This window comes from Elephas maximus, chromosome 7 (assembly GCF_024166365.1).
Source record: "Elephas maximus indicus isolate mEleMax1 chromosome 7, mEleMax1 primary haplotype, whole genome shotgun sequence".
Classification (NCBI taxonomy): Eukaryota; Metazoa; Chordata; class Mammalia; order Proboscidea; family Elephantidae; genus Elephas; species Elephas maximus.
This window is the reverse complement of record NC_064825.1, coordinates 26,936,952-26,958,699: the sequence shown is the minus strand read 5'-3', so window position 1 is coordinate 26,958,699 and position 21,748 is coordinate 26,936,952. Positions and strand designations below refer to the sequence as shown.

Genomic DNA, 21,748 nt, shown 5'->3' with positions numbered 1-21,748 from the left:
CAGAGACCAAAATACATTGGCTTAAACAAATCAGGGTTTTGTATTCTCTTGTAAAAGAAATCCTGATGGGCAGTAGAAATAGTATGGTAGGGTCTCAGGGACTGTCAGTCTTTTTGGTCCACCATCCTTAGCATGTAGCTTCCCTTGTCAAGGATGGTCATGGTTACAAGATGGCTGCTGGAACGTCAGCTGTCAGCTTTATGTTCCAGGAAGGAAAAAGGAGAAGAGGAAACAGAAGGAGCATGATTCCTGCGGTATTAGCCCCTTTAAAGGGTCACTATGGAAATCCCACCCAACCAATTCCACTCATATCTCATGGAATACCCCTAGCCACAAAGGGAGTTTTAGCTACATGCTTTTCTGCCTGAATAAAATCAGAATTCTATTACTAAGGAAGAAAGGAGGCATGAATACTGGAAAGCAGCTGGCCGTCCCTGCCACCCTCTCCTATCTCAGTTCTTCCTTCTTGTCCATCATTCACAAGCATGCTCTTAGTCCCCTTCATCCTTTTTCCCATCTTTGTATAGTGGAGCCACAAAGCCTGGTTAGTGGGATCTGAGACCTCACAGACAATATAATAGCTAATTCAGCCCGTGCAATGTTCCAGGCACTGGCTTTATGTGCATGGCTCTTCTATTCAAAAACCTTCCTTGGTCAGGGTGACCAGGAGGCACAGGGAGGGTTACACCAGCTGAGTGTAGCCCAGCAGCAGGTTACCAGGGATGCCAAGGCAGCCTGGCTTGCTGGTGAAGTGTAGGACCTGGCATCAACTGACAAGCTTACAATTCTTGCTCTACTTTCTCAGCAAGAAATTGTATCTCTCTTTGCCTTAGTTTTCTCATCAGTAAAATGGAGGCAATGATAGTACTTGCTTCAGGGGTATATTAGTTTCCTGTGGTTGCTGCAACAAATTAACAAGAACTGGGTGGCTTAAAAAACAGAAATTTATTCTCTCACAGTTCTGGAGGCCACCAATCTGAAATGAAGGTGTAGGGCCACACTCCATCTGGAGGCTCTAAGGAAGAGAATCTGTCCCTTGCCTCTTCTAGCGTCTGGTGGCTGCCAACATTCCTTGGCTTGTGGATGCATCAATCCAATCTCTGCCTCTGTCTTCACATGGCCTTCTCTTCTATGTGCATCTAATATCCTTTTGCCTCTGTCTTATAAGGACATTTTTGCTGGCATTTATACCCCATCCAGATAATCCAGGATCATCTTCTCATCTCAAAATCCTTAATCTAGTCACATCTGCAAAGGCACTCTTCCCAAAGCCTCAGAGGTTCTGGGGACTAGGATGTAGACATGTTGCTGGGAGCCACTATCAACCTAGCACAGAGGGTATTGGGAGACTCAAATGACATGGGACCTCTCAATGCACAGATATGCTGCCTGGCACTTCGTTAGCCCTCAATAAATGCTAGCCATTATTGTAACTCTTCTGTCTCAAGGAGATCTCTGGAAAGCAAGAGCTCTGTGGAAAAGACTTCCTCAAATAGCTGTATATTCCTCTTTTCTGATTAGAGTTTTGCCAGAAATGATTGAGCACGCACTATCCCAGATGCTGTGTGTGGGTTTCCACTCTTTATTTCCTTTAATCCTCACAATAGCCCTATCATGGTCAGTGATTTACAGCTGAGGAACCTGGGGTTCAGAGAGGTTAAGTTACTTCCCCAAGATCTCATAGCCAGGAAGTGGGGGAACTGAGATTCAAGCTCATCCTCTTTCCCCTTTACTGTGTGGATTCCATGGTTAAGAGCTCAGGCTGCTAACCAAAAGAGCTCAGGCTGCTAACCAAATCCACCAGCCACTCCTTGGAAACCCTGTGGGGCAGTTCTGCTCTGTGCTATATAGTCATTATGAGTTGAAATTGACTCATTGGCAGCAGGTTTTTTGGTTTTTTTTTTTAATGTGTGATCTGTCCCTGGGTGGTACAGTTGACATGCATAACTGCTGACTGACAGGTTAGAGGCTTAAGTCTACCCACAGGCACCTCAGAAAAGGTGGAAATCTACTTCCAAAAAATCAGCCACTCAAAAACCTGTGGAGCGCAGCTCTACTTTGACACACGTAGGGTCGCCATGAGTTGTCATGTGTGTTCCAAGGAGCTTCTGTGGAAATGAAGTGAGAGAAAGAAGAACTTAAAACCAAGGTGGTGCTGGGAAACCAGGGTAAGAGAATGTGTGTAGCAGCTCATAGTCTGGAAGGTTTTAAAAAATTATTAATCTAATTAGGGAGGGTGTGGCTATACTGAGTTGCAATGTGTAATGATTACCATCTCCACCCTTCTTTTTGCCAAGTGGCACTTGTCCCAATCCAGTCCTGTTTCTCCTCAGTGAGCAGTGTCTCCTCTCAAATCTGTTCTCAATGTTGGTTGTCAGTATTGTGACTATAATGATCTCACACGTTAGCTCTGACCACACTTTTTGCTGGTGTTACTTTGCAGCCCATCGTTACTGGTTTCCTTCCCATTCGCTGGGGTTCTATCTTCTCTGTTATAGCTAACAGAACCCTCCAACAATCAGGGTCTTCACTATTTAATTGGTACTTAACATGTAAAGTGGTGAGCTACTATTTATTCTCCAATACATATTTTTTGTCTCGATAGATAGATAGCTGCCAACTCATGGCTACGTTACATACAAGAAGTCCTTACAATTGCCAGCACGTTCAAGCCCACAGTTGAGGCTATCGTGCCAATACATCTCACTGAGGGTCTTAGGGTCTTCCTTGCTCTCTCTGGCCCTCTTCACCAAACATGATAGCTTCCTCCAGCTATTGATCCCTTCGGATGACATGGCCAAAGCTATGGATTTAGACAGTGTTGTCTTGTGATCCAAAAGATTTTTGTTGGCTCATTTTCAGAAGTAGATTGCCAGGCCTTTCTTCCTAATCTGTCTGAGTCTGGAAGTGTTACCGCAATTTCGTGAGTTAGAGCTGCCTGCCGCAAATAGCCAATTCTTGAGACAGGCGTGAGGTGGGTAGCAAGAGCTTTATTAGATACACCGGTATATGGAGACAGAGGGGAATGATCTCCTCCTAAAGTTGTCTGTCTCCCCAGACTACCGATGGGTTCAGGTTTTTAAGGGAAAGGGGCCATAAGTTTTAGGGTCTTATGGAATGTGCGCTCTCTTTCTTCTGTCTGGTTTTGGTGGTCGCAACTCAAACATGTGGATCTTTTCCTGCCATTATCCCATCAACTCAGGGGGTAGCTGGCGCCATCCTTCGTCTTATTTGACAGGCTTAGATCAATATCACTTGTTTTCCACAGTCTTAGAGGAAACATTGGTTAACTCTTAACCATTTGGGGAGTTAACATCAGGATCTTACTTGGAGGCAGGGATGGACTAGGGATGGGAAAGGAGAGAAAGAAGAAAGAAGGAAAAAAATTGGCTCAGGTACTGTTCAAAATATGGCCGAGCAGCCTGTTTCAGAAGCTCCGCTGAAATCTCTCCACCACGGTGACCTTGCCGGTATTTGAAATACTGGTGGCATAGCTTCCATCATCACAGCATCACAAAAGCCACTATGATGTGACAAACTGACAGATGGGTGGTGGTTTGTCTTCCTAATCAGGTGGTAAGTGTCTTTCATGTCAGGAATGAGATGAATACATCTCAGCCACCATTTCCAGCTTAATGTTCCATACATAGTGGGTGTTCACCAATGGTTCAATGATGAGGAATGGGAAAAATCCCACTAAAAGATCCAGATCCTGTTGGGGGGTGCTGGTGAGATGAGGTGATCACACTACCTGTGAGCTGGGAACTCCCCAGAATCTACCCGGAAGTCTCCCTCTGCACTATTACATAATTCCCACAGTGGGGTTTGTTCTGGCAATGGTTTTAATCTTGCCTGCTTTTGGAAGGTTTCTCCCTTCATAGGACTGCCCTCAGGTCTTGGCAGCTTGGGCATTGTGAACCCACATTTTGTCTATAAAGCAGTTGTTAACGTGAAACTTCCCAACCCAACTGGATTCCTTCATGTGAGGAAATAGACATCTCCCCAGCTTGAGTCAAAATGTTAGAATGTAGGTTGTGGAGGTCCCCAAGGGGTAGTCCCTCTCAATGGGGACGTCATAAGGCTACACTATAACAACACACAGCTCACCAACCCTGCATTCTGATGAACACACTCTACTTAAATCAAATCAGAGGTTGCTTCCTTTGGATGCTCCCTTGAAGTTATTCCCTTGCTTTATTTCTTGGGCAAAAATTGCCTTTTCTACAACTCATAAGGACTGGAGCTTCTGTTCTACTGTTACTAATGCATAATGTGTAGGCTTAGTGGATACACAGAGGCAGAGAGCACAGAGTAAGTCTGGAAGGGCTCCAGACCTTACTTCCAGTTCCTTAGAGGGCTCAAGACCTTAGTCCCAGTGCCTTGGAGGACGCACTTGTCAAGCCCAAGGCTGAGCCAGCATTCTTTTCCCTCCAACTCTGTGGACAGGTGCTGTGCTCCCCGCTTAGGATGCCAGTCCCCTCTGTGGAGAAGAATGTACCCCAGGGTGTGGGCATGGCTTTATGGTGGTACCTTTGCTTCTAAAGGTAGAAGGCACACAAGAGAACTTCAGCCCTTTGGTAGCCAAACAGCCTAGGGTCTCTTTTCTAAATAAAATATGAGCTTGTTTTTACTGTCAACGTGGATATGTAGGTACAGAGTAAAACACTCCCATGGTAGAAAGGAGGATGAGTAAAAGCAAACCACTCACCTTCTCACTCCCTGGGACCTCAGCGCCATTGTCCAGAGGTTCCACTTTAGTGGTTGCTCTTGCCACTTTTCAGATGTTTTTGTTGTTTTTTTTTTGTTGTACATACATATATGTACATCAGTTAAAAAAAGACAAATCAGATCATACTTTACATTGCTGTTCTGCAGTTTGCTTTTTTTCATTTAGTATCTTGGTAATCACACCGGTATAACAACGTTATTCTTTTTTATGGCTATGTGATGTGAACATGCCATAATTTACCCCGTCACTAATTGAGGAATATTTAGGTCTATTCAGATGCCCTGGTGGTGCAATGGTTAACAGCTTGGCTGCTATCTGAAAGGTTGGTGATTCGAACCCACCCAGCAGCTGCATGGGAGAAAGATGTGGCAATCTGCTCCTGTAAAGATTACAGCCCAAAAAACCCTATGGGGCAGTTCTACTCTGTCATATGCGGTCGCTATGAGTCAGAATGGGCTTGACGAGACACAACAGCAGGTTTTGCTATCAAAATCATTGTAATTCTCTGTGACCATTACAACAGGATTCTTGTCTTGTTGATTCATTATCCAGATTGGAAAACGAGTCCTCTAGCTGTGGGGAGAGAGGGCTTTCTGCCTCTGGAAGGGCTGGCCCTATGATTCCTGGGGTAGCAGCCTTTCTCTGGTTAGGCCCATCCCTGCCATGTCATAGATGATCTTCTAGAATGTTCTAGATTCAAGTGGTCTAACCTTCCTAGAATTATGCTGACTTCACTGTGGACCTGCAATGGACAGAACTGCATGAATTGTTCATTTTGGCCCAGAGTGGGCTGTCTACTTAGCCTATTACAAACATTGATTCATACCCTTTCAGGAAAGGCTGGGATAGGCTTCTGGTGGGAAGAATTGGGAAAGAGAAAAAAAAAAATCAGAAAAGTTTGGGGAGGTTGCAGAACGGTAGAAAAGGGAAGTCCTGAATAACCCGTGATAGATACTTAGTACGTTTCTTGAATGAATTATAAGAATGATTGAGGTATTGAAAGTAGATTAAAGGGAATAGAAAGTATAATAAATGGGAAAGGGAAAAACAGAAGTCATATGGGTGATGAAAGCAGGTAGGAGTTGATTAGAGTAGAAAATAAAATAACGATATTTAAGAGATCAGAGAAGCAAACAGCAACTTCAGTTCTCACAGTAGGAGGTTTAAGTTATAGGACATTAATTCAGTGAAACACTGTAGATGTTAAAATGACTAATCGTGACATTTGAAAAAGCTAAAAATGTATGTGTATTTTAACTTAAAGCAGATGAAAATAAGTATAATATATGGCTAAATCCATAATAATGAATGGATAAGATGGAGAAAGGAGAGTTGAAATCAAATACTCAACAGTTTGTAATTTTCCGTGTAATAGCATCTGATCTTGGTCTTTTTATCACTTAGAACAGGAGTTTGCAATCTACAGCCCATGGACCAAATCCAGCCTGCTACCTATTTTTTAAATAAAGTTTTATTGGAACACAAACACATTCACTTACATCTTGCCTATGGCTGATTTTGTGTTACAGCAGCAGAGCTGAACAACAGAGACTGTCCCAGAAAGCCTAAGATATTTACTGTTTGGCCCTTTACAGAAAGACTTTGTCAACCACTGCCTTTGAATGGAAGTTTCCTGGAGAGGGACTGGGTTCTTTGTGAATGATTCTCTTCAACATGTGACATATGGCACCCACATATCGGTTACTATTTTTTGATGATAAATGACACCAAGGTGTCTCAGCTCCAGCGATCACATGACAAATTGAGAGTGTAGAGACTAAGTGTATTAGTTAAGACATAGATTTGGCTGCTGTAACAGAGGCCAACACAATAGCAGCTCTGTTGAAGAAGGATATTGAATATACCATGGACTGCCAGAAGAATGAACAAATCTATCCTGGAAGAAGTACATCCAGAATGCTCCTTAGAAGCAAGGGTGGCAAGACTTCGTCTCATGTACTTTGCACATGTTATCAGGAGGGACTAGTCCCTGGAGAAGGACATCGTGTTTCGTAAGGTAGACGATCATTGAAAAAAAAAGAAGATTCTCAACGAGATGAATTGACACAGTGGCTGCAGCAGTGGGCTCAAACATGGCAAAGATTGTGAGGATGAAGCAGGACCAGGCAGTGTTTTGTTCTGTTGTACATAGGGTCGCTATGAGTCAGAACCAACTTGACCACACCTAACAACAGCAACAAACAAGATAGAGATTTATTTTTTCTCTTAAGTAACAGTCTGGTGCATAGACACAGCTTCTTCCCATCTTGTTGCTCTGCCTCCCATAAGTTGTTGCCTCATCTGCATTATCCAAGATGGCTCACTACCATATTTGTGTTCTGGCCATAAGGAAGCTGGAAAGGAGGAAGCATGCTCTCCACAGCTTTCAGCTCCTTGACATAGCCTACAAGGTCTTTCCTGATCTGGGTTCATATTTTCTTGCCCAAAGTCTTACATCTCCCCAACTGGCATCTCAGGCTCAATTCACCCTAGACCATTTGTAGTTTACTGTGGGTCACATATGCATCTTTTAAGCTTCCTTTTCTAAAAATGCTGCACCAGTCAGGACACTTTGAGCTGTAAGTCATGAATACCCAGTTTGAAGTGGGCTTAAACCAAGAAGGAATTTACTGAGTTACATAATTCAAAAGTCCAGGGGTGGACCATCAGGTGAGGCTTACTCTATAAGCTCCTCCTAACTCCACTTCCTCTGTGTTAGCTCGGCTCTCAGACAGATTCTCCCCTGGGGGTATCCTTATTGCCAGAAGCTCCAGACTCACTTCCCCAGCTCCAAATGCACAAGAAAGAGATCCTTCCCAAGCCCCTAGATTCCTTCTGATTGAACCAACCAGCCACTCTTCGTTATCCCTAAGCTCATCACTGTGGTCTGGAGTGGTCTGGTGGATGTAGGAATCACACCGATTGGTCAGACCTGAATCACAAACCCTCCTCTGCCAACGTTGTGTGAGGGGAACTTGGTGTGCTGATGGATTAGACAGAGTCACATGCTCCATCTGAAGCTGGGGGTGGAACCGCATCTAATGCACATAGAATGAAAATGAGGAAGATGTGCTGTTAGACTGAAAGAATGGTGTGTAGTACTGAGTTGCTCCAACTCCAAAATGTTGACCACACAAGACTTTTCCATCTTCTTTCCTTAGGTAACTCCTCTTTGTTCTTTGAGGCCCCATTTCAGCATTGCTTCTTCCAGGAAAGAGTCCCTGGGTGGTACAGACTGTTAACATGCTTGGCTGCTAACCGAAAGGCTGGCAGTTCAAGTGCACCAAAAGGTACCTTGGAAGAAATGCCAGGTGACCTGCTTCTGAAAAATCAGCCATTGAAAGCCTTATGGAGCACAGTTCTACCCTGACAAATGTGGGGTCGACATAAGTCAGAGTCAACTCAACAGCAACTGGTTGGTTGGTTCCTCTACGAAGCCTTCTCTGACCTGTCTTCTACTCCAGATTAGATGCCCCAGAACATAATCTGTGTTTCTATAGCCTTCCCTTCTAGACTGGGAGCTCCCTCAAGGCAGGGACTTTGTCTTTTTGCTCTGTAACCTCAGTACTGAGTACAGGGCCACGTGCAATTAATGCTTGTAGAGGGACTCCAAGGGAATGAATGCATGCATGCAAGAGTGTGTGCCAGAGTGACACTTGGTCCCTTGCCCCTGAGAGACACAGCTGTGTTGGGATAGCTGCACCCAGAAGTGGTAGAGCTTTTGTTCAAGCAGAAGCCAGTACTTCTGGGGTGGGAGCTTGGATTGGAGCCCAGCACTAAGTACATAGACTGAGAATGGGGAAGGGGCTTCCCCTCCCCAGGAGAAGATGGTATGGCCGTCTCTGCAGTGGTGTCAGCAGTGCTGCTATTATCTCAACTCCTAGGCCTCAGGGACTGAGTCTCCCTTCATCCTGGGGGCCCAGGAAGTCATGTGGCCACATCAAATCTCGGAATTCTTTTTCACACCCATCTTTTCTTTCTATTGCACCATCCCTTCCTCCCTGGAAATACTGTAATGGCCTCCTAACAGTCTCCCTGCCCCTTCTCTTGGCCCTCCTCTTTGCTTGACACCTCTAAAACATGCACATCAGTGCCACAGTCAACCGTTAGCCACTGAGTGGCGTCTGACTCATGGCAATCCCATGTGTGTCAGAGCAGAACCGTGCTCTGTAGTTTTCCATAGCTGATTTTTTTCAGAAATAGACCTCCAGGTATTTCTTCTGTGTCACTCCTGGGTGGACTTGAACCTCCGACCTTTTGGTAATCAGCCGAGTGCTTTAACCGTTTGCACCGCCCAGGGACTCTACTGCCATAATAATGGTCCCAGGACACTGATTATCATGTCACTCACTTTTTGAAAACCCTCAGCAAGTCCTCAGTGCTTCCAAGATAAATTCTAAATTCTTTGGACTTCAAGTTCATTATCAATCTGCTCCTAGTTCTGACATGCCCCTCACCTTCCCAGCCCTGTGCCCAAGACATGCTTTCCCCCCATACTATGAGCATATCTTCTTCCTCGGTGCTCATGCTTTCCCTGCTTAGAGTATCCTACCTTTTCCCTTTTGTTACCCAATCCTATTTCTTCTTAGCTCTTGTATTTTTTTTTTAATTGTGCTTTAAGTGAAAGTTTACAAATCAAGTCAAACTTTCATACAAAAACTTATATATACCTTGCTATGTACTCCTAGTTGCTCTCCCCCTAATGTGACAGCACATTCCCCCTTTCCACCCTGTATTCCCCGTGTCCATCCAACAAGCTCCTGTCCCCCTCTGCCTTCGCATCTCACCTCCAGTCAGGAGCTGCACACATATTCTCAAGTGTCTACTTGAGCCAAGATGCTCACTCCTCACCAGTATCGTCTTCTGTCTTATAGTTCAGTCCAATCCCTGTCTGAAGAGTTGGTTTTGGGAATATTTCCAGTCTTGGGCTAACAGAAGGTCCGGGGACCATGCCCTCCAGGGTTCCTCTACTCTCAGTCAGACTATTAAGTCTGGTCTATTTATGAGAATTTGAGGTCTGCATCCCACTGTTCTCCTGTTCCATCAGGGATTCTCTGTTGTGTTCCCTCTCAGGGCAGTCATTGGTGGTAGCCAAGCACCATCTAGTTCTTCTGGTCTCAGGATGATGGAGTCTCTGGTTTATGTGGCCCTTTCTATCTCTTGGGCTCATATTTACCTTGTATCTTTGGTGTTCTTCATTCTCCTTTGCTCCAGGTAGGTTGAGACCAGTTGATGCATCTGAGATGGCCGCTTTCTAGCATTTAAAACCCCCGATGCCACTCACCAAAGTGGGATGCAGAATGTTTTCTTAATACATTTTGTTACGCCAGTTGACCTAGATGTCCCCTGAAACCATGGTTCCCAGACCTCCATCCCTGCTTCTGTGGCCTTCGAAGCATTTGGTTGTATTCAGGAAACTTCTTTGCTTTTGATTTAGTCCAGTTGTAGTGACCTCTCCTGAATTGTGTGTTGTCTTTCCCTTCACCTAAAATAGTTCTTGTATACTGTCTAATTTGTGAATACCCTCCTCTCTCCCTCCTTCCCCACCCTTGTAACCATCAAATAATATTTTCTTCTGTGTTTAAACTATTTCTTGAGTTCTTATAATAGTGGTCTCATACAATATTTGTCATTTTGTGACTGACTAATTTCACTCAGCATAATGCCTTCCAGATTCCTCCATGTTATGTTAACTCCAGTGTTTTTCATGAGTATTTTTTTTAATCTCTTCAATCAACAGCAACCTTTCCTTTCTCTGAACTATTACATTGACATTTAATACTTTGTATGGTTACTTTACTTTTTTCATTTTTAGACCACGAACTCTTTTGTGTTCCTCCACAGCACCTAGTAAAGTGCTGGGACTGAAGTAAATGCAAAATAACTGTTTATTAAATGAAAACTTGAAGGAGGATGTGTTGAATGCAAAGGGACAAATGGTAGTGTGACCGTACAGCTTTTTTTTTTTTTAAAGTTAGGTTGTGAATACTATTTGTGCCTTTCGACTTGTCACCTAACTCTCTGAGCCTCAGTTTCCACCATAGTAAATTGAAGATAATCCTACCAGCCCTACAGAGTTTACAGGCTATTGGTGAAGACCAAAGGAGATATCAGACATGATAGTACTTTATGAACTGATACAGTAAACTATTCAGGTTTCTCTTTTAATACTGATTATAGCATATTTTTCCTTTTATTTTTAGACTTGCAACCTTTTTTCTGGAAAGAGGGCCCAAAAGGATAGGCAGTATTTACAAAAAGGCCGTTTACAGACAGTACACAGATGAGACCTATTCCACGGAGATCTCCAAACCCTCCTGGCTTGGATTCCTGGGCCCCATCTTGAGGGCTGAAGTGGGTGATGTGATTGTCGTTCATTTAAAGAACTTTGCTTCCCGGTCTTACTCTTTGCATCCACATGGTGTTTTCTACGACAAGGATTCAGAAGGTAAATATCAGACCTATGTTGTTGGAGTCTTGTCTCTATTTTATAAGCAGGGTGACTGTCAGTTACAGTAAAAGGGATTCTAAGAGAACAATGATTGCAAAAGTTTACTTGTCTTCTCCTTGTCTCCTTCTCTTCCTGTCACCCTGTTTCTTGTACCCTTTTTCTTCTTTATCTTTCTGTTATTTTATTCCCTCCCCCTTTCTCACTCTTCACAAAGGATAACACCAAAGACAGGCCAGTTTACCCTGAGATAGGCTCACCCACCACCACAGCTGTCACGATGACTGGTGATAAAAACCAGTTGATGACCAGTTGACTCCGACTCATGGCAGCCCCGTGTGTGAGAAAGACAAAATTAACAACAACAGCAACAAAAAATGCAAATTTTATACAATAAAAACTGTAAAATGTTGTTTAGAGAAATTAAAGAAGATTTAAATTCCATGCTCATGGATTGAAAGACTCAATACAGTCAAGGTGGTAGCTCATCTTTAAAATACGGCTGGAAAATTTCCCCCAATTGATTGATAATCTCAATGCAATCCGTATCAAAATCCCAGCAGGCTTTTTTTGTAGAAATTAACAAACTGATTCTAATATTTGTAAGGAAATACAAAAGTCCTAGGGTACCCATTTTTTTTTCACTGAAGAACAAAGTTGGAAGACTTAATCTTTCTCAATTTCAAAGCTTACTATAAATCCACAATAATCAAGACAGTGTGGCATTGTTTCAAGGATAAGCATGTAGATCAATAGAACAGAATTGAGAGCCATGAAACAAACCCTTATGTTTTTGATCACTGATTTTTTAAAAAGGTGCCAAAACAATTCAGTGGGGGAAAGGATAGTTTTTTTTTTCCAACAATTTTATATCCACCTGCCAAAAATAATGAATTTAGATCCTTACTTCACATCATATACAAAACTTGATTCAAATGGATCATAGATGTAAATTTAAGAGTTAAAACTATAAATGTCCTAGAAAAAAAGAAGAGAAAACCTTGATGACTTCGGGTTAGGCAGAAATTTTTTAGATATAACATCAAAAGCACATAAAAGAAAAAATTAATAAATCTGACTTCATCAAAATTAACAACTTTTGCACTTGGAAAGACACTGCTAAGAAAATGAAAAGACAAAGCACTGACTGGGAGAAAATATTTGCAAATCTTACATCCGATAAAGGACTTTTATCTACTATTACTCTTTATTTTTATAGTGCTTTAAGTGGAAGTTTACAAATCAAGTCAGTCTCTCATACAAAAATTTATATACACCTTACTGTGTACTACCTGTTGCCCTTTCCCTAATGAGACGGCACACTCCTTCTCTCCACCGTCTATTCTCTGTGTCCATTCAGCCAGCTTCTGTCCCCCTTTGCCTTCTCATCTACCCTCCAGACAGGAGCTGCCCACATAGTCTCATGTGTCTACTTGAGCCAAGAAGCTCAATTCTCCCCAGTATCATTTTCTATCTTATAATCCAGTCAGAGTTGGATTTGGGAATGATTCCAGTCTTGGGCTAACAGAAGGTCTGGGCACCTTGACCTCTGGGGTCCTTCTAGTCTCAGTCAGACCATTAAGTCTGGTCTTTTCAGGAGAATTTGAGGTCTACATCCCACTGCTTTCCTGCTCCTTCAGGTATTCTTTGTTGTGTTCCCTGTCAGCGCAGTCATCGGTTGTAGGCGGGCACCATCCAGTTCTTCTGGTCTCAGGTTGATGTAGTCTTTCATTTGTGTGGCCTTTTCTGTCCCTTGGGCTCATAATTACCTTGTGTCTTTGGTGTTCTTCATTCTCCTTTGCTCCAAGTGGGTTGAGACCAGTTGATGCATCTTAGATGGCCGCTTGCTAGCATTTAAGACCCCAGACGCCACTCTCCAAAGTGGGGTGCAGAATGTTTTCTTAATAGATTTTGTTATGCCATCTGACCTATATGTCCACTGAAACCATGGTCCCTAGACCTCCACCCCTGCTACTCTGGCCTTTCAAGCATTCGGTTGTATTCAGGAAACTTCTTCACTTTTGATTCAGTCCAGTTGTGCTGAGCTCTCCTGTATTGCGTGTTGTCTTTCCCTGTACCTAAAATAGTCCTTGTCTACTATCTAATTAGTGAATACCCATCTACCTCCCTCCCTCCCTCCCAATCCTTGTAACCATCAAATAATATTGTCTCCTACGTTTAAACTGTTTCTTGAGTTCTTATAATAGTCGTCTCATACAATATTGGTCCTTTTGCAACTAATTTCACTCAGCATAATGCCTTCCAGATTCCTCCATGTAATGAAAGGTTTCACAGATTCATCATTATTCTTTATTAATGCATAGTATTCCACTGTGTGAATATGCCATAATTTGTTTATCCATTCATCCATTGATGGGCACTTTGGTTGCTTCCATCTTTTTGCTATTGTAAATAGTGCTGCAGTGAGCATGGGTGTGCATATATCTGTGTAAAAGTTCTTATTTCTCCAGGATGTATTTCAAGGAGTGGGATAGCTGGATTATATGGTAGTTCTATTTCTAGCTTTTTAAGGAAGCGCTGAATCGATTTCCAAAGTGGTTGTACCATTTTACATTCCCACCAGCAGTGTAGAAGTGTTCCAGTCTCTCTACAACTTTTCCAACATTTATTATTTTGTGTTTTTTGGATTAATGCCAGCCTTGTTGTAGTGAGGTGGAATCTCATTGTAGTTTTGATTTGCATTTCTCTAATGGCTAATGATCGTGAGCATTTCCTCGTGTATCTGTTAGCTGCCTGAATGTCTTCTTTGGTGAAGTGTCTATTCATATCCGCTGCCCGCTTTTTAATTGGGTTTTTTGTCTTTTTGTTGTTGAGTTTTTGCAGTGTCAAGCAGGTTTTAGAGTTCACAGGCTGACCAGAAATGTCATAGCTAAAAACCTTTCCCCAGTCTATAGGTAATCTTTTTACTCTTTTGGTGAAGTCTTTGGATGAGCATAGGCGTTTCATTTTTAGGAGTTCGCAGTTATCTAGTTTCTCTTCTGGTGTTTGTGCACTGTTAGTAATGTTTCGTATACTGTTTATGCCATGTATTAGGGCTCCTAGCATAGTCCCTACTTTTTCTTCCATGATCTTTATCATTTTAGATTTTATATTTAGGTCTTTGATCCATTTTGAGTTTGTTTTTGTGAAGTATGGGTCTTGTTTCATTTTTTTGCAGATGAATATCCAGTTATGTTGGCACCATTTGTAAAAGAGACTGTCTTATCCCCATTTAACTGACTTTGAGACTTTCTCAAATATCAGCTGTTCACACGTGAATGGATTTATGTCTGGATTCTCAATTCTGTTCCATTGATCTATGTATGTGTTGTTGAACCAGTACCAGGGTGTTTTGACTACTCTGGCGGTATATAGGCTCTACAATCAGGTAGTGTGATGCCTCCCATTTTGTTCTTTTTCAGTAATGCTTTACTTATCTGGGGCCTCTTTCCCTTCCATATGAAGTTGGTGATTTGTTTCTCCATCTCATTAAAAAATGTCTTTGGAATTTGGATCGGAATTGCATTGCATCTATAGATTGCTTTTGGTAGAATAGACATTTTTACAATGCTGTTTTCCTGTCCGTGAGCAAGGTGTGTTTTTCCACTTATGTAGGTCTCTTTTGGTTTCTTGCAGCAGTGTCTTGTGGTTTCCTTTGTATAGGTCTTTTATGCCTCTGGTTAGATTTATTTCTAAGTATTTTATCTTCTTGGGGCCTACTGTAAATGGTATTGATTTGGCGGTTTCCTCTTCAAGGTTCCCTTTGTTGGTGTAGAGGAGTCTAACTGATTTTTGTATGTTTATCTTGTATCCTGATGCTCTGCTGAACTCTTCTATCAGTTTCAGTAGTATTCTTTAGGGTTTTCTGTGTGTAAGATCATGTCATCTACAAATAGAGATGCTTTTACTTCTTTCTTATCAATCCGGATGCCCTTTATTTCTTTATCTAGCCTAATTGCCCGGGCTAGCACTCCAGCACAATGTTGAATAAGAGTGATGATAAAAGGCACCCTTGTCTGGTTCCCTATTTCAAAGGGAATGCTTTCAGACTCTCTCCATTTAGGATGATGTTGGCTGTTGGCTTTGTATAAATGCCCTTTATCATGTTGAGGAATTTTCCTTCTATTCCTATTTTGCTGAGAGTTTTTATCATGAATGGGTGTTGGACTTTGTCAAATGCCTTTTCTGCATCAATTGATAAGTTTTGGTATCAGGGTTGTGCTGGCTTCATAGAATGAGTTTGGGAGTATTCCATCCTTCTCTATGCTCTGAAATACCTTTAGTAGTAGTGGTGTTAACTCTTCTCTGAAAGGTTGGTAGAATTCTCCAATGAAGCCATCCGGGCCAGGGCTTTGTTTTTTTTGTTGGGAGCTTTTAGTTACCCTTTCAATCTCTTGTTTTGTTGTGGGTTTATTTAGTTGTTCTACCTCTGTTTGTGTTACTTTGGGTAGGTAGTGTGTTTCTTGAAATTCGTCCATTTCTTCTAGGTTTTCATATTTGTTAGAGTACGATTTTTCACAGTAATCTGATATGATTCTTTTAATTTCCATTGGGTCTGTTGTGATATCACCCATCTCATTTCTTATTCAGGTTATTTGCTTCCTCTCTTGTTTTTGTTTTGTCAGTTTGGACAATGGTTTGTCAATTTTGTTAATTTTTTCAAAGAACCAGCTTCTGGTCTTGTTAACTCTTTCAATTGTTTTTCTGTTCTCTATTTCATTTAATTTCTGCTCTAATTTTTATTATTTGCTTTCTTCTGGTGCCTGAAGGTTTCTTTTGTTGCTCTCTTTCTATTTGTTCTAGTCATAGGAATAATTCTTTGATTTTGGCCTTTCTTCTTTTTGTATGTGTGCATTTATTGCTGTAAATTGACCTCTGAGCACTGCTTTAGCTGTGTCCCAAAGGTTCCAGTTGGATGTGTTTTTATTCTCATTGGATTCTATGAATTTCTTTATTCCATCCTTAATTTCTTCTATAACCCAGTCGTTTTTTGAGCAGGTTGTTGTTTGGTTTCCAAGTGTTTGATTTCTTTTCCCTGCTATTTTCTGTTATTGATTTCTACTTTTATTGCCTTATGGTCAGAGAAGATGCTTTGTAATATTTTGATGTTTTGGATTCTGTTAAGGCTTGCTTTATGACCTAATATGTGGACTATTTTAGGGAATGTTCCGTGTGCTTTGGAAAAGAAAGTGTACTTGACTGCTGTTGAGTGGAGTTTTATGTATACGTCTATGAGGTCAAGTTGGTTGATTGTGGCATTTAGATCTTCTGTGCCTTTATTAAGCTTCTTTCTGAATGTTCTGTCCTTCACCACGGTGGTGTGTTGAAGTCTCCTACTGTTGCTGTGGAGCTGTCTATCTCACTTTTCAATGCTATTTGAGTTTGTTTTATATATCTTGAAGTCATGTAATTGGGTATGTAAATATTAAATATGGTTATATCCTCCTCATATATTGTCCCTTTGATCATTATATAGTGTCCTTACTGATTCTTTGTGCTGGATTTACCTTTAAAGTCTATTTTGTCTGAAATTAATATCACCACTCCTGCTCTTTTTTGATGGTTGTTTGGTTGATATGTTTTTTCACACCCTTTGAGTTTTAGCTTTTAAGTGTCTTTAAGTCTAAGGTGTGTTTCTTGTAGGCAGCATATAGACAGATCATGTTTTTTTTTTTTTTTTTTTCTTCTTTAATCCATTCTGCCATTCCTGTCTCTTTATTGGTGAATTTAGTCCATTTACATTCTGCATAATTACGGATAGGCATGAGTTTAGTGCTGTCATTTGAAGTCTTTTTTGTGTGTGTTGCTATCAGTGTCTTTTTTCCTCTTATTTTTTATGATGAGTATTTTATTTATTTATATTGTCTTTTCATCTTACTCGTTGTTGTTGACTTTGTTTTTGCTGAGTCTTTATGTTTTTCTTGTATTTTATTTTGATGTGTAGGATTGTTAGTCTCCTTTGTGGTTACCTTAATACTTACCCCTATTTTTGTAAGTTTAAAACTAACTTTTATTTCTGTATATCGCCTTGATTTTCTCTCCCTATGAAAGATCTATGACTACATTTTTTCATCCCTCTTTATTGCTTTAATGTTGTCATCTTTTACATAATGACATCAGTGTTTCCCTGTTTTGAGCGTTTTTAAAATCTTGATTTATCTTTGTGATTTCCCTGTCTGGGTTGGTAGCTGGTTGCTCTGTCCTGTGTTCTAGTCTTGGGTTGATATCTGATATTATCGATTTTCTAACGAGAGGACTCCCTTTAGTGTTTCTTGTAGCTTTGGTTTGGTTTTTACAAATTCCCTAAATTTCTATTTTTCTGAAAGTGTCCTGATTTCACCATCATATTTGAGAGACAGTTTTGCTGGATATATGATTCTTGGCTGGCAATTTTTTTTTCTTCAGTGCTTTATATAAGTCATCTCATTGCCTTCTTGACTGCATGGTTTCTGCCGAGTCAAAACCAAAACCAAACCCCTTGCCGTTGAGTCGATTCCAACTCATAGTGACCCTTTAGCACCGAGTAGAACTGCCCCACAGGATTTCCAAGGAGCACCTGGTGCATTTGAACTGCTGACCTTTTGATTAGCAGCTGTAGCACTTAACCACTACGCCACCAGGGTTTCCTTCTGCCAAGTAGTCTGAGCTTATTCTTATTGACTCTTCTTTGTAAGTGACTTTTCGTTTATCCCTAGCTGCTCTTAAAGTTCTCTCTTTATCTTTGTTTTTGATAAGTTTGATTACAATATGTCTTGGTGACTTTCTTTTGAGATCTACCTTATGTGGGGTTTGATGAGCATCTTGGGTAGGTATCTACTCGTCTTTCACGATATCAGGGAAGTTTTTGCCAACAAATCTGCAACAATTCTCTCTGTATTTTCTGTTATCCCTCTCTGTTCTGGTACTCCAATCACTCGTAGGTTATTTCTCTTGATAGAGTCCCACATGATTCTCAGGGTTTCTTCATTTTTGTAAATTCTTTCATCCGATTTTTCTTCGAATATATTGGTACCAAGTGTTTTATCTTCAGTCTCACTAAGTCTGACTTCCATTTCCTCAGTTCTGCTCCTATGCTTTTCTATTGAATCGTCTAATTAATCTTCCAAATTTTCTGATTGCTGTCTCTCTATGGATTCTTGTAGCCTGTTAAATTTTTCATTATGTTCTTGAATAATCTATTTAATTTCTTCAGCTGCTTTATCCTTGTGTTCCTTGGCTTGTTCTATGTTTTGCCTCATCTCCTTCCTGATCCGTTGAAGAGTTCTGTATATTAATTTTTCATTTTCTACATCTGGTAATTCCAGGAAAACACCTTCATCTGGAAGATTCTTTGATTCTTTGTTTTGAGAGCTTGTTGAAGCGATCATGGTCTGCTTCTTTATGTGATTTGATATTGACTGTTGTGTCTGAGCCATCTATAAGTTATTGCATTAATTTATTTTATGTTTGCTTACTGTATCCTAGCTTCTTGCTTTGTTTTGTTTTGATATGCCCACATAGGCTGCTTGAGTGAGCTAGCTTGATTATTTTCACCTTGGAAGCTCTAATGTCCTGTTGCCAAATGGCTAGAGCTGTTACCAGGTGCAAGAGCCTAGGAGTCCATTCACTCTTCTTTTATGGATTCAACTCAGGTGGCCAGGTAGTTGGTCATTAAGTGTGTGGTACAGGCTCTGTCCTACGGTCTTAGAAGGGCAAGGGTGATTGGTGTGGGCACAGGTATCTGCAGCAGAGGGTCATGCTCTGAACAAGGCAGGGGGCTGACAACTGTCCCTTGAATGTCTGCGAGGAAAGTGCATCCCTGTTCCCTAGAGAACACAGGTGGGTGGTTTCTGTAGCCATACTGTGGGTGCCCAATGCTTTTGGTTGTAAGTATTGGGAGGTACCACTTATCCTTGGACCCTTGTCATGGGTGGCTAGGTAACATGGGTGGAGCCACCCATCCTCAGGCCCCTGATGTGGGTAGGTGAAGATCCTGTTTAATAGGCAAAGCGGTGTCAAACGTCAAAAACCCACCTCTCCGCTGCACAGCTGCAACTGTTGATCCCAGATCTGAAGCACATACATCGTTGCAGTCTGCCAACAAGGGCCTATTTTCCTGAAATCATTGCACAAAGGTCCATGTAGGGGTGAGATGTATTCAAAGTCTGTGGATCATTTGTGCCTGGACAGGAGCCACTTCTGTCCTGAGCTCCCCAGCTTAGTCGAGCTAACAGATTATCTTTTCCCCCAGTTGATAATTTATTCATTTTCCAAGCCTGGGAGGATGGCTCAGGGCATGCAGCAGGACCTATCTCAGGCCCAGGGAAATCGACAACCACTGAAGTCAGCTTGGGGGCTGGGGGCGTGGTAAAATAAATGCAAGTACTTAGCTTTTGCCAAGAGCAGTGTTCTTCTCTGGTTCCAGACATGCAAGTAGGCTGTGCAGTTCACTGTCTGTCTCTGAGGAGACCACGTCCCAAATGCTACTGCCAGCCCCACTGTGATCGCTCCAGGGGATCATGCCTGAGGGGGCGCAAGTTCCCGCAGAGTCAGGTCCAGCAACTCCCTGCCACTTCTGAATCGTCTCTCCCTCTCCCTGCCACTCAGTCTGATTTCCTTTCTTTGCCTTTGATGTTCAGGGCTCCTATCTTGTCATATATATATATAATTGTTCCACTTGTTTTTTTGGGTCTTTGTTGTAAGAGGGATCACCGGAAGCATCTGACTACTCTGCCATCTTGGCCATTGTTCGGGACTTTTATCTATTATTATTCTTGCAGCTCAGTAATAAGACAACCCAATTTAAAAATTGGCAAAAGATTTGAATAGATATTTCAACAAAGAAAATATACAAATGACTAATAAGGTTATAAAAAGGTTCTCTACACCATTAGTCATCAGAGAAATGCAAATTCAAATTAAATTACACAAATTAAAACCACACAAGATATCACAACACACCCACTAGGATAACTATAATCAAAAAGGATGACTGTAATACCAAATTCTGATGAGCATATAGAGAAACTGGTGTCTTCATACATTGCTGGTGGAAATGCAAAATTATGCAGCCACGTGGGAAGATAGTTCGGCAGTTTTCTAAAAATTAAACCAAAAATTGTCATACAGTTTGTCAATTCTATTCCTCTAATTATACTCAAGATAAATGAAAACATACGTACACACAAAGACATATATGTGAATGCTTATTGCAGCGTTATCCTTAATAGTCAAACAGTGAAAACAATCCAAATGTCTGTCAGCTGGTGAATGGATAAATGAAATGTGGTATATTCATACAGTGGGATATTCCTACAGTGGGATACTGTTTAGCAATAAAAAGGAACGAGCTACTGATATATGCTACAACATGGATGAACTTCAAAACCATTATGCTAAGTAAAATAAGCCATATGCAAAAGACCCTATATTGTATGATTCTGTTTATATCACATGTCCAGAAAAGACAAGTTTATAGAGACAGATCATAGATCAGTGGTTTTTTAGGGCTGGGAGTTTAAGTGAGGATTAACTGTAAACAGGCACAAGGGAACTTTTGGGAGCAGATGATAGAAATGTTCTAAAACTGGACTGTGCAATATAATCTCTATAAACTTAGTAAAAATTTTCTAATGGTACAGTTAAAATTGGCAAATTTTATAGTGTGTAAATTGTATCACAGTAAAGCAGTTAAAAAAAAAAGAAAAAACATGATTAAAAGACCAAATCCGTATCAGTATATGGAAGAGACTCCATCATACCTAGTTCCTGGGAGCCCCAGGCAGCATTAAAGAGTTTTGGAATTCAAGTATTTATTGCATGGACAGTGTACAGGCAACAGATAGACATACACTTTCCCAAATATGTCAAGGGTATAACACGTCAGGAGTATAAACACCATGCTTGGGTCAGGCACACTTTAAGAACTAATGTGAGCCTGGTTGACCCCAGCCGTGGTGTTTTCAGTCACCTCATATGCATGCTAAAGCTGGACAATGAATAAGGAAGACCAAAGAAGAATTGGCATCTTTGATTTATGGTGTTGGTGAAGAATATCAGATATACCATGGACTGCCAGAAGAATGAAGAAATCTGTCTCGGACGAAGTACACTCAGAATGCTCATTGGAAGAGAAGATGGTGAGACTGCCTCTGAGGTACTTCAGACATGTTATCAGGAGGGACCAGTCCCCGGAAAAGGACATCATGCTTTGTAAAGTAGAAAACTGCTGCCATTGAGTCGATTCCAACTCATAGTGACCCTATGGGATAGAGTAGAATTGCCCCATAGGGTTCCCAAGGAGTGCCTGGTGGATTCAAACTGCCAACCTTTTGGTTGGCAGCTATAGCTCTTAACTACTACGTGTCTCCAGGGCTTCCAGTATAGGGTCATTGAAAAAGAGGAAGACACTCAATGAGTTAGACTGGCACAGTGGCTCCAACAGTGGGCTCAAGCATAACAACAATTGTTAGAATGGCGCAGGACCAGGCAATGTTTCATTCTGATGTACATAGGGTCGCTACGAGTCGGAACCAACTCGATGGCACCTAACAACAGTAACAATTACAACACAAGAATAAACATACCATTAA

General features: G+C 41.4%; 1 protein-coding gene across 1 annotated transcript in view; it reads left to right on the top strand.

Annotated features, from left to right (window-relative positions):
- Window positions 1-21,748, top strand: part of HEPHL1 (hephaestin like 1) — a 108,070-nt gene that overhangs the window by 6,444 nt on the left and 79,878 nt on the right. The window contains exon 2 of the mRNA XM_049889508.1: window positions 10,933-11,177. Coding sequence (XP_049745465.1) covers window positions 10,933-11,177 — 245 coding nt within the window. The remainder of the gene's footprint in view (window positions 1-10,932; window positions 11,178-21,748) is intronic.